Source organism: Poecile atricapillus, chromosome 2, assembly GCF_030490865.1.
Source record: "Poecile atricapillus isolate bPoeAtr1 chromosome 2, bPoeAtr1.hap1, whole genome shotgun sequence".
NCBI classification, from domain to species: Eukaryota; Metazoa; Chordata; class Aves; order Passeriformes; family Paridae; genus Poecile; species Poecile atricapillus.
In genome coordinates, this window is record NC_081250.1 from 68,418,179 (window position 1) to 68,431,622 (window position 13,444).

Below are 13,444 nucleotides of genomic sequence, written 5' to 3' on the forward strand. Positions count from 1 at the left end.
TCAAACTATTTTTCTACCTCAGTTGAAAGTTAAAAATTAACTGAGAATATATTTTGAAAACAAAACTATTTGACAGTAAAGTTGCCATAACAGCACTGATCTGATTAAAAACGGTATTGGTTTTCAGACCCAGAACTCCTGTCAGTTTTGTATTTCAGTAATACTATGAGTAGGACTGAGAGTTGCCTTCTACTTTATGTTATAATCAGGCTGTACACAGACTATTCGAAAAATGAGAATTTAAAAAATACAGTGACCAATCTTACTCCAATCACTCACTTTCTCTGTTCTCATTCAAGAAAAACAAGACAAAATATCTTATGATTTACATAAGAAAATGATACCATGGAAACATGGAAGCCAGGCATTGTTTAAAATCATGATTTCTTTTTTTTTTTTTTTTTAAGTGTTTGCACCTCTGACATATAGGAAGAAGCCCCAGCCAGAAGTCAACAATTAATATCAAATCTATGTCTTGCAAGAATAAAATGATATAAATAACTAGTTTTATAGTCTACAATTCAGAAACTTGCCCCAATTTGGCCATCTGTGATTCTTTATTGTAGCAGAAATGCTTATTGCTCCTGTAAATTAGGCGAAGCTGGGCTTCTGACAATATTTAAAACCTGTACTAAGTAATACAAATTTCACAAGAGGTTCTCAGTAGGTTTCTTGCAGGTAAACTACAAGACATTTTTTCATCAGCTGCTTAAATGGAAGAAAGTACATTAACCGAAGTGTCAAGAATATTAGAAATGTTTTTCCAGCTTCCTAAAAAACCAAAATCAAACAAGCTAAACAAACAACCAGCATTTATTCTCAGTAAATTTTGTGGCAGAAACTGTATTACTGAATATCTGTATCTTTGTGGGTTTTAAAAAGTAACTAATAATCAGACTGATTCTAATCTGAAACAAGGTCATAAATCAAAAGTCAAATCCTCAGCTGACTTAACATCAGTGCTATTTTCACTGATTTCTGTGATGCCATTTTAGTTTCTGAGGACCTGCTTTCAAAAACCACTTTCATGAGTTAACATGGTACACTAAGAGACCATAAAAATCAGTGCTTACAACAAGAGAAATGCCTACAGAAAATTGTTCTCTATAAAAAAAGAAAACAAAATAAACATTATTTGCAATATTGCAACAATAAAAAAGAGACACATTCTTTGAGAAGCATTTTCACATCAGCTTTTAGATATAGAAGTCAAACTTACTGAAGAAAGACTTGATTCTTCATGAATGCTTCCAAACAAATCTGGAGACGAAACATCAACTGAAAGACTAGGAATATTGTTTGAAAAGTAAGTATATAGAGAAGTATAGTGCTTTTGATTATTTGATACATGGTGGATTCAAATCAACAGCAATTAAATGCAATCCTGTTTCAAACCTCCCTTAGAGACAACAAAGAAAGGCAGGGGATGTTTCACCATGACTGGACATTACTTAGTGACAAGTATAACTGATTCCATGTAAAGTCATGTCAAAACCAACACATCTGCTTCAACAGCACACAACTGAATAAAATGGTGTAAGTAATGTAATAGTAAATATCTTGTGCAATCTTTATTACATGATGCCACATAACATGTTGACATAAAAAGTACCTGCTGTTATTTCAAAGCATCACTATTCCCAGGCAAAAGTATTCACAAGAAATATGAAATACAGAAGGGATAAAACCACACCCCCACTGAAATGTAAGACTTGCACACACAATTGGAGAATATTACACATAAATCTTATTTTTTTACTTACTGTGATGTATCTATGTCACCATCAGGTTTGGTGCTCAATTGTTCCAAACAATCTATAAAGCCCTAGGAAATAATAAAGCATCTAAATGTTCAAATTATTTTTTTTTTAGATCTAAATAAGGATCTAAATTTTCTGCCAGAATTAAAAAAGTTTTCAAATTTACTTTTACTACACTCAATGAAAGCAGAGCCATCATCAGCACCTTATTTTGTCTTAAACCCTACATAAAAGTTGTTTAGTTATAACTTTTGAATGCATATTTTCTGTTTTGCATGCATCATAGTTTACTTGTAGGAAAACACAGGAATTTTTAATCCTGATAAATAATTTTCATGATGCATGTGTAAAATTATGCAGTGATAATCTGATGAATAGCATGGTTAACAGTTTTTGTGTGCTCAATCTGAACAGTGGATCCCAAGTAAAAATAGCAGAAGCCTCACTATAATCCTTTTGTTGTTTTGGCTCATGATTTCTTGTCAGTGAGACTATTAAAATGGTTCAAAACCCTAAAGAATGCTATTACCTAATTTCAAATCAACTAAAAAAAAAATCAGACTTTGTTACAAAGAACACTGTTTTCTGCTACAAAAATTAAAAGACAGATCCTCAGCTGATGAAAATCGGCACTTCTCTGCTCACTGCAGTATATAGATGTTAGATGGCATCCGGTCAGGAACTATCAATTGTCAGTAAAATCTTGAACAATCACATTCAGTAAAATACTTGAATATGTCACTTACTCTGAGGAATTGCCATCACCGGATTGAGCTAGTAAGCTCCACCTACTTTTAAAGTCAAACATTTCTCAGTATCCAGAGTGTACCAGAAGAATAACGCAGTCATCAACTTAAGCTACCTTTGGAAAGTGGGTAAAGTACAACACATACTTTTTTGATCGTCACTTGTGTTGACAATTTTGTATTTCAAAGTGCTCAAGTTACCTGCATGATCCCAATGCTTAGCTGGCACACATCCTCCTGTGTTTTCTGCTGCTGAAAAACCTGAGGATGCAAGCATATTATTTCAGCATTCAAAGGAATAACTTCATGCGGCCTTATTCTCAAGGAAGGCCTGAGTAAGTTATCTCTGAAGAGATGACACAATTAAAGGAATGGCTGCTAGGACACCGTTTTCTTACGGATCAATTTCATTTTATCTCCATACTAAAAATGGGAGAAACAATACAAGTCCCAGTAAACAGTTTGATAAGCATGAGGAGATAACATTGTAAAAGGAAGGAAGTTCTAGTACATGTGGTATGTGTCACTGTTGGCTAATGGAATTGTAGCAAAAGCTCCCAGGGTGTTTCAAGGTCTTTGTGTCCTAAAAAGAAGGATTCATCATGCGGGTTTGCAGAATTCACTGCAAACTCTTTTGAATATTGTTCATTAAGAAAATAGACAAGCTAGTCAGAAAGATGTAATTTAATATAAATGAGGAGAGAGAAACAATATCTATACATAGGGCCCCAAGGGAGTTTGGAAAAGTGCTAAACTCCTGTAGAACACTGAAACCTGAAAGAAAACATCAATGTTTCAATCAATCAGGGCCTCAAGGTACTGAGTAGATGGACACAAAAAATTGAATTTGAGTTCTTCAAGTAATTTGGATCTAACACCAAATGAAGAGCAACTTCTAGGACTGGTGTCTCCCTTTTTTATTTTAGATGGAATGTCTACTGCTATCTGAAAATTACATGAGTACCAACTTTTTTCCAGAAGAACAGTTTTAAGGATTTAAATACAGGTTCCATCCACTCCATAAACACAAATTACCCTTAACAAATCAAGCACAAACAGAAGTCTAAAAGCTAGTACAAGAGAAAAGGTATACAGGGAAAAAAATTAAAAGCAAAGTTATATCCTTGGATCATTCTCTGAATAATCTTTTCATATAGATTTCTATTGGGTTTAAGAAGAAGAACGAAAATGAAAATATAATCAAAACTTACACTGGCTTCCCCAGGTTTGCAGTCCAACACAGTTTTAAGAGATTGCAAGGAATGAATAATGCACTGTTCAAACTGGGATGGCTGAAAGTCAAACAAGTTGTTAGCTGTAAATAAGCACATTAAATATATACTACCCAAATACATAAAAACTTAAAGTGTACAGTAAGCTCTTTATTTCCAAATTATCCCAAATAAGGAGTGGGAGGGGGAAAAAAAAAATAAATCACACTTCATGTATCACCAGAGGAGCCTTTCATAGTGATGCGCTTTCGTATGTAAGTTATCTACAGAATTCTTATCATAGATCAATGTACATTCTTTTATCTGGATGACAGATTTTTGTACCAAACAGCCTCATATGAAAGGCTCATGAAAGATTTTTAGAGCTTTCTGTGGTAGCATTACAGATGTCTGTTGACACTCCCTCCTCCACTCCTTGATCCAAGGTGGGACAGAATTTCACCTGGGATGTCCAAAATTTCTGCACTGTATTTCAGCAAAAGGTTTCTAAGAAAATCAGGCTGAAGCTTGTTTTAAATGGAACAAAAGATGGTTTGAGGGGCTGTTGGTACCTTCAGGTTTCCAAACCTGAAATATGAGTGTGTCTGGATAACACGTATCAATCTCATCCTGAAGGGGCAAACAAATTCACAGCAGAGTCATTAGTCACTTCTTCCTTGTCTTTCTCTCTTCCCTGATAAGTCACACTTTATTTTTTTTAACACATCTGTCTGGTGGTATTGGGCAGGAACCTGTTGTACATGGCAACATGAAGCAGTCACTGCTACAGAAGAGAGAGATATCATCTTACTGCATTTGGGTCAAAGAAGTGGACAAAAAAGTTTTTAATTCCTGTAAACTTGCTTTTCATTCAACAGTTTATGGCATGCCATCAACTTCAAGTTTAGGAATAACTTTTATTTCTGTAAATGGTGGAGGTGGATTGGGAAACTGATGATCACTCAGCAAATTAAAAATCATGAAAAAAGCCACTAAGACAATCTGTATCTAGTAGTTTTGGATCCCTCTAAAAGGAGAAGGGCAGCAGTAAATTGCTGCTCTTGGGTTTTTGCTTCCACACTATAAAACAACACATCTCAGGAGAGGAAAGGTATTTAGATATGTGATTCTTTGAATATTTGAAGCTGAGAAAAGCTGGTTCTGTATCTCACTGTATCTTTTACCTGGAATATAAATGCTAAAGGGGTCTTCAACCTTTCCTACCTTTTCTACCTCAAGCCTAAAATGTCCCCAAAGAGACTGCCTGGCCCTTTTCTATACTGGTTAACATTTGCTCTAATATTACCCCCATGAACTCTACTTTAGTAGGTAAATAATCTTGCTATGACAAAACACAGTCAATTTCCACCATTAAAATTTGGCATGTTTCAACCATGGCCTCAAAGCTATCTAGTGAAGTACAGTATAGATGGAATAGATAGGTGATTTCTAAGCACAAAAATGACTTAAGCAGTTTTTTAATAAAGATAGGTTAGGCTCCAGCACAAGCATAAGGAAAAAACATTTCTGTGGAACAACCTTCCCCCACCTTTATTCAGCAGATGAACACAATGAAAAATAGAGAAGTTAAGGGACTTGCCCACAGCAGCAGCAACTGAAATTAAGACCAGAAGCTGTGAATCTGGTTATAGTACTACAATTGACAACAACACTCCTTCCTGCAGTATGCATATTGTGACTGCTTAATGTCCTCCTACTCAACTTCAAGCACGTATTTATAGAAGCAAATAAGAAGAACTAAAAAAGTGGAGCATTCCCTTAGATAACATACACAAAGCAACTCTCCCTCCCACAGGCCTTTTCTGCTTTCGTAGATTGTATTTAAGTCACCTACAACGTGCTTGCTGTGTTTTAGGCATTACTCATTATTGTTTATTTCCAGAAAGCATCTCACTAATTTATCTGAATTTGGTTTTAAGTCATTGGTTGTTTGCATGTAGGCAATCTCCTAAATTAGTTGCTTTTCAGTTCAATTTCTCATTATAACATGTAAGTGACCTATTATTTAGTTACAGACCAGTTCCATGGTAGTATGTCTACTAAGTTATGAAGCATTTTGATGTGAACTGAACTTGCAACCTGAAGTGTGACTTTTTACTCCAGTAAACTATTCAAAGAGGTAACCATGCAAACAATTAAAAAAAAAAAAATAGCTTCCTATATTTTCATATTTTAATAAAACTACATGCACGCACAGAAAAAGTCCAAAGTAATTTAAATTTTGGAGAATATAGAAATAATTTTCGTTAGACTTGCAAAAGAAAGAAAAAAGTCCAACAAAGAAAGTGCCTACAAGACAAAAAGTATACCCACCAATGACGTCAAACCTTCGTTGTCAACAACCCAGTCCTCCTTTTCAGCTAATCTCTTTATATCTGCAGGACAGAGTAATGGAGGAAACATGGGATGGGTGGAGAGAGAAGGTATAAATTTTAATTATTAAAAACTTCTTGAACTTGAAAAGAAACCACAGACACTGGAACTGCAATGACTAGGCATACAAGCAAATAGCACTACAAGCTTCAAAGCGTTCAATACTCTCAAATGACTAAGAATGGAACTCACACATGGTGTGCTGTTGACACCACATAGAAGCACATCTATGATACATGGCAGGACTTGCATGAAGCACATCGTTTACTGGAAAGCTTAGAATTAAAGGAATATTGCAAAGGCTTTGGGTTTGTTTTTATTTTGTAAATTTTTAATCAAAATATATAATAATCCAACTAAGAACTAGTCTATAACGCTCTAGCTCTTAATTAAAAATTAAAGAACAACTGCCTAGCATTTTAGCAAAGACAGAAGGGACAGCATATAATTCATATTCAGAGCTATAAAAGAGGCACAGGGTCCCCCCTCAGGGTCAAGGATCCATAGTGCTAGATTTTCTTCCAAAGTACATGAATGCATATGTAAAAAGCACTCTCTTTCACTACGCAGAAGGTGCCAACTTATACAGGCTTAACTATTTACTGGGATGTGAATACAAAACTTCTGCACTCTAAAAACACAATTCCTCTATGGATGGCATGCATTGTGCATCATCACTGTGTTTTGGGCTTAATTGAAGTGTAAACAGAACAGAGATGAAGAACTGTGTGCAGTTTGTGGGGCTCTGACATACCATTTTCCTACACAGAAATGGTTCATCAAAAGTGCCTGCACATCATGAAGCTCCCTTTTAAATAGACAAAAATTTCAGTGAATTACCCTCTCTTCTAAAAATCCAAGAAAATAGGATAACTAATGCATGCTGAAAGGTATCTTCAAAATCTTAGTGCTTTTTGAAGCTAAATTAAGAAGCTTAGTTATAGTGTCATACTCTGCAACTCTCATGGAAGTACAGGCTCAGTGAGGATAAAAGGCATTAAGGGATTGTGAAGAATAATTACTCTGTTCACTTTCCTACTTAATTCAACTGATATTCTCCGAAGGGTTTAGATTGTACTGGTCAGCCTTTACATGTTTTTGTGGCTGCTTACTTTTGCATTCTGCTCTTAGCTAATACAAATATAAAATCCACCAAGTTTCTTTCTTATACTTCACTGACCATCAAATTCCAGTCAAATACATTCATGTAAACTCCCTGTCTAGTCTGGCATTCACATAATTTCTCTTTCATGACCTTTATGACCAGTCACCACATATGGGAGGGAAAGAACAGACTGCTCTCAGGGCCAGTGTGTGTATACAGTACTTATCACAAGACAACAAAAAAACCCCTGTGTGTGGGCAGGTTTATCGTATTTGAAAAGCTAAAGTGCCCTAATGAATATTTCAACTACAACTGAATATAACTACATCTGAATGCCTTTACCAACTTACAACATACAGCAAGAGATGAGACTGAAGTTTGTATCAGCACTTTACTCATATTTCAGTGATATTAGAGAGCTGAAGTTCCAGTCCAGGAGGAGCCTTTTGGACTTAAGTACTGCAGATATAGCTACTTCTGAGATACATTTACATAGCTCCATGAGAATATCCATTACCTGTTCTTTCACTTGTTCTCCAATAACAGAGTTTTTCAAGGGCCCAATTAACCTGGTGCAGAAAAAAATCCCCACTATCTTAAATATATTCCAGAAGTATAATTTTCTTTAGTAGGCAGAACCACAAAAAAAAAAAAAAGGCCCATAGATAAGGCATGCAATGCAACAGCATATAATGAGTTATGATACAAGCAGGCATCTTTCCTCCTGTTTGATGCTACAGCTAACACAGAGAACTGCTTCACTGATAGGGGATGGAAGCAGTGGCTGCTGTTATGGCTAAACAAAAGAGAGCTACATTATCCAGTCAATAACACATACCAGGATCTCTAGGGATCTGCTTTCTCTTGATTCAAGAAAGAAAAGTATGAATTATTTGTATTAAAAACTAAGATGCAGATTAATGCATGAGTTTCTCCTACACAGAATGTGTAGGCAGCAATCAGAACATGCGGAGCAGAAACTCTGTATCCTAACAAAGAACTGGGCTATTGCCAGGATGCAACAAGTAGGTAAAACCAGTAAAAAACCAGATTTTTTCATCATTGGTGACATATTAGAGCTCTCTCAACTCTGCTGGAGAAGATAGGTAGGTAACTCAAGAGAGTGGATAAGCTGAGGACTGTCAAGAAAACAGCTGAGAGCTAAACACTTCCTTCCTTTAAAACAGCAGATCATGTGAAGAATCACTCACAGTTCCTAGACAGAGGAATAAGTAAGTCCAATAAGACCATCCTCATGTCACAATTAAAAGAAAAAAATCTCTTACGCCATCAAGAAAAAACAATTGAACTCAATGGTGCTAAGGGATGAAAAGCAAAAAAGACTTTCTCATATTTTATGTGAAATCTGAAATAGTGATAATACTTTATAGAGTTTTAAGGCGACAAGACAATGTATGAACTTATTCAGCCACCCTGCTTGATATTAACACAGAAGAATGTTAATTGTGAAATGGGATTAATAAAACAAGAGCAAAGAATGCAATTCATATCAATATTGTAACAAACAAACCATAGATAACTAATGATTTGTTATCACCAGAAGTTAAAAAACTTGCTTGATATAGCCACCTATGCTTGGCATACTTAAGCTTAGAATAAAACTCAGCCTACATAAAATCATATGTTAAAGACTAAAAGTGACTGAATTGTAATATTAAAAAGCCCTAATTTTTCTTAACATTGAGGTTAAGTAGTCTTTTGGAAAAAAAGCCCACAGCCCTGCTAAGAGAATTAGTAGATCAATCTGCCCTAATCTCAGGAGAGACATTTATATCAAGGAGATCTATGTAATTGAAATTTAAGTTTCAGAGTTGAATACAAGACAGCAAGAATGGCCTCTGATGGCATAGAGTCACATTAGATTTAGAGAATGTGTTACTGGCCTTCACAATCCAGACATTTATGGCAAAAGTTGTGTACACAGCAGGAAACCCTGGGGATGACAATGTTAGTAAAAAGCTGTGGAAACTACACAACTAAAATACTTTATAAAGGGCTGTGGATTGGTTGTTTTTTTTTTTGTTTTTTTTTTTTTTGTTTTTTTTTTTATTTGTCTTTGGGGGTGGGATAATACTTATTTAATTCTTCATGCTATAGAAAACCTCAAGAAAGAAAATAAATTTTAATTCCAACATGGAAAAGCTGCATCATGAAATAATGACTTGCATTGTAGAACTGTCTCAACCCAAAAGAAACAAGTCTAACCTGCTCTATTTATTAGACTGAGGGAAGAAAATACTTCTAACTTATTTCTGGCAGAAAAATGAAGTATATGAGTGAGTCTTGTGAGAGACTATAGAATAAGGTAAGTCCACTGCCACTACAACATCTTTAATTTATTGCAGGTTATCTATCAAACCATGGCTTGGCCTAATTAGGGGCCACAAAAAATGCTAGTGAGCAAGGACCCATGGCCTTCTATTACCTTCAGCTGTGTGCTGTAAGGTCACGATAATGCAACGTACACGAAGGTCCAGAATAAGATCTTGGATGATCTGAAGCATGTCATTGGGTATCTCAAGTGCAGTAAGAGATTCAGAACTAAGCCTAGAAAACAGAAAAAGTTAGATGGAGGTGTAAATCTGAAGGCTTTTTAAGCTGATGTGACAACATTGAAGTTTTCAGACATTTTCTGCATATATAAATACAACAACTCCATTCTCAGTGTGTCTTTGAAAACAAATTATCCCATTCTGAGAAGATTATTTATTTAAATAAGAAGATTGTAAATACAGACTTATTTTTCTCTAAGATTACAATAATGTCATCACAGCAACATGCCACCTTTTTCTACTGTCTTCTTGCACTTCCCTGCGTGATCTCCTGTCCTATGATCCAAGAATAATCTTTTAGGAGTAGAAGCAACTTTTTATTTTGCTTTGTTTTTAGATGAATGCCTAGGCTAAACACAAGATCACAACCGGGTTTCTGAGATGTTTTTAACTTGCATGAAGACAGTAACAGTGATTTAGCTGCCAGAAAATGGTGATGTGGCTGTGCAGATTGCTAAGAATCTATATATTCAAGGAGCCAAAATACAGCTACAGCATCATGTACAGAGTAAATTAATTCACTGTTTTGCTTCCAACTCTGACCAGGCACAAAGCACTTGTACTACAGGTGAGGATGGAGACATTAATCTCTGTTTTTTTTCCTTTATAAATAGTAACACAACAGCTACTTGCAAGAATTAGGATTTCAGCTTTCAACTTAAAAGCTGCAGTCATGCCTAGTCAGGGGCACAGAGGGATGTTCACTGCTTGTACCCAATATCTGGATATGTAAGCAAGGACAATTCAAAGGTAGTCACTGCCATCTGCCCTACTGCTAATACTGGGGAAAGCACAGGTAATAGAAAGTGACAAGGTGGAGGAATAGGAAGGCACAAAGCAAACACGTGGAACATTTCCAATCATCCACCTGTAGGCTCCAGTTCCATACCCCCTGTATTGGGCACAAACCACTAAATCCTCACCATTAACCATGCTGCTCTCCACCCAGCACAACTACTGAATTAGTAGATTAGAAAAATCTGTACTATCTCAGACAGCCAGGAAACAGAATGCAAACCCTCATCTGTGAGAAATGTAAGTTACTTTAGACTGCACAGAAGTCCTGTATTTTACAGTTGATTCCATTGAGGACACAGCTGTCACATCCCTAAGATCGTCCTTTTTCTCTTATAATACATCCTAATGAATACAAACCTTTCGTACCTTTATAGAAACGCAAAAGTCTTGCCAGCAAAGGCTCAGTTGATTGCATAGTTGTAATTTATTCTCTGGAACCTATTCTTTCTGGGCAATGACAGGATGGGGTACAAGAGAAAGACTGTGCTACCACCTATTTGATACACACAAATATGTATGTGTGATATCAGCTGTGTGAGACACACAAGCTGGACAAATAAGATCACACAGATGTAATAGCAATTCCTTGTAATCTAATACTGTGAGTTTTATCACTCTTAAATACAAGCAGAAAACAGTAAATCATTTGTGATTGACAAGATGAATGACAGAAAAGAGTAAAATTCTATCATATGCATCATAATAATTTTACTTAATAACTGTGAAAATAAGGTTTAAGGTATTACATAACTTTGCAACAAATAAAGGTCTTAGGCAATGTGTAGACTCTTCTTGGGAACAGCCTACCTTCATCATTAGTGAGTCACAAGAATTTTGCCAGACTATCAAAGTGTGGGGGCTTGAAAATTAATGTACTTGCAGCACTTGCATAAACTTCTGACCTGGACATCACTGATCAGTACTCTATGATGACATGTTCCATTCCTCTTCTCCAGATGCCTCTTCTCTACTTTTGATCACTTTGCAGCAAAGTCTAGTCCACTTTGCTCAAGTGCTATCACTAAGAAAACAAGGTGAGGAAAAGAGTAGGAGGGAAGAGAGGATTTCCCCAGCTCTCAGTTCATTACAAGGGTAGTAGGAGATTCTCTGAAAGAGAGCCTTCATATAGTGTGTAGCCTCAGCCTGGATCTTATCTCAGATGGCAGGAGCACAGCTAACCTTTAGAGAACTGTTGCTTACATATCCATGTCAGTATTACAGATGTGCAAGCGTTAAAGCCTAGAATTTTATAATTCGAGTGAAACTCATGGCTTGCTTCTCATAAAAGGACAACACTGGTACACTTCATAACTTTTCATCAAGTCAGTGCCTTCTTAAATTGAAAGCATGCCATAAAATTCAGCCAGAATAACAAACTTCCCATGGAAATATTTTTCTGTGTGGTTAGGGTACAGATAATTTAAGTGACAACAGAGTGAAAGTGTTAAACAGACTTTACAACAGGTGTGTATCGCCCCAGCCGCACTAAGAACATCTTATACACGATTATACCCCTTTCTTTTCTTCATCCGTGCTTTGCCTGTTACCTTCTTAGAAAACTTGAGATAAAAAGTACAGTATCATACTCAGGTATTACTCAAAAGGAGTAGTTACTTTTCAAAAGATAATAACAATTCTTGTAGGCCCCATAGACAAATGCAAGCAAATTCTGTATATTAGTGAGTCATTTCGCAATCAGTGAAATGTACATTATTAATTTTATAAAAAAATAAAAGCAGAATGACATTATAAGCAGGAGTATCACCTTCCATTAAACAACTGTAATATAAATTATGGTCTAAGGTTAATTATGAACCAACAATAACTACAGTGAAAAACATATTTTCACCCATTTTGGCAAAGATGGCAAGACATGTAGCAAATGCAGCAAATAACTGCTTTCTACCCTAAAGAATCAAATTGTGTTTCATTCACTGAGTGTCTATGCTCTATGCTGTGCCAGGCAAATATTTTGTTCAAACATTTTCATAAAACACTATGGGAAGAAATGAATATATTATTATTATATAAGACTATACCATGAAACTTACATGTTAATACATGTTAATTACACTTGCACATAGAATCCTAAATCTGACAGAAGCAATGTTTTTTGCAATCCTATTTTTGAAAATGTTAACGTTCTCAAAACTCAGCATATTTAATGCAATGAACACAACATTTTCTCTTAAAGCACACATATTCCATGCATAGAATGATTTTATGGGTCCAGAGATCCATTTACCTTACAGTCTGGATAACATGTGTTAGCCACTGGCCAGAAAGTTCAGATTTCATCTCCCAGCCACCATACTGTCTTAATTCTCCTTCTCTGAGGCTGAATGGAAGCAAGGCTCCACGAATAAGTTTTACCAGAGAGTGCATCACTTCCTGAATCATTTTCTGCATCAGAAGAAGTGGAAGAAAAATCAAGGAAAAATCTCTACCAAGATGCTTAACCAGCCATGTACTTGCTATATACAACAGGTAGAAATGTTAGATTTATAGGTGGCTCCATGTGGTAGAGAAGAGAGGAGAAGGAGGTATGAGGGCACACAAATTATTTAAGAAATCTTATTTTTCAAGGTGATACTAAAGTATCTTGCCATGAAGGACAAATGAAAGAAATTAAGGTTCTCCCCACCAACTTACCTTGAAATCATTTTGTCTTTGCCTAGCATTTTTCTTCGATCTTTCCATTTGGCCAGATTTTTCAGCAGTCTTGTGAAAATGAGAAAATTGAAAAGTGTAAGTGTCTTATAACCACTGTTAAAATAATTCTGAAAAAGGGGGTTTCAAAGTGAAGAAGTGAAAACCGGTGAGTTTATGATGTAATTATAAAAACTAACTCAGGGCA

At 35.7% G+C, this 13,444-nt stretch overlaps 1 protein-coding gene across 1 annotated transcript in view; it reads right to left on the reverse strand.

Annotated features, from left to right (window-relative positions):
* EXOC2 (exocyst complex component 2) overlaps nt 1-13,444 on the reverse strand; it is a 125,769-nt gene that overhangs the window by 41,337 nt on the left and 70,988 nt on the right. The window contains exons 14-21 of the mRNA XM_058832779.1: nt 13,240-13,308; nt 12,833-12,990; nt 9,663-9,784; nt 6,052-6,113; nt 3,718-3,798; nt 2,708-2,767; nt 1,764-1,825; nt 1,220-1,286 (exon numbers count right to left, since the gene is read on the reverse strand). Of these exons, the coding sequence (XP_058688762.1) occupies nt 1,220-1,286; nt 1,764-1,825; nt 2,708-2,767; nt 3,718-3,798; nt 6,052-6,113; nt 9,663-9,784; nt 12,833-12,990; nt 13,240-13,308 (681 nt within the window). The remainder of the gene's footprint in view (nt 1-1,219; nt 1,287-1,763; nt 1,826-2,707; nt 2,768-3,717; nt 3,799-6,051; nt 6,114-9,662; nt 9,785-12,832; nt 12,991-13,239; nt 13,309-13,444) is intronic.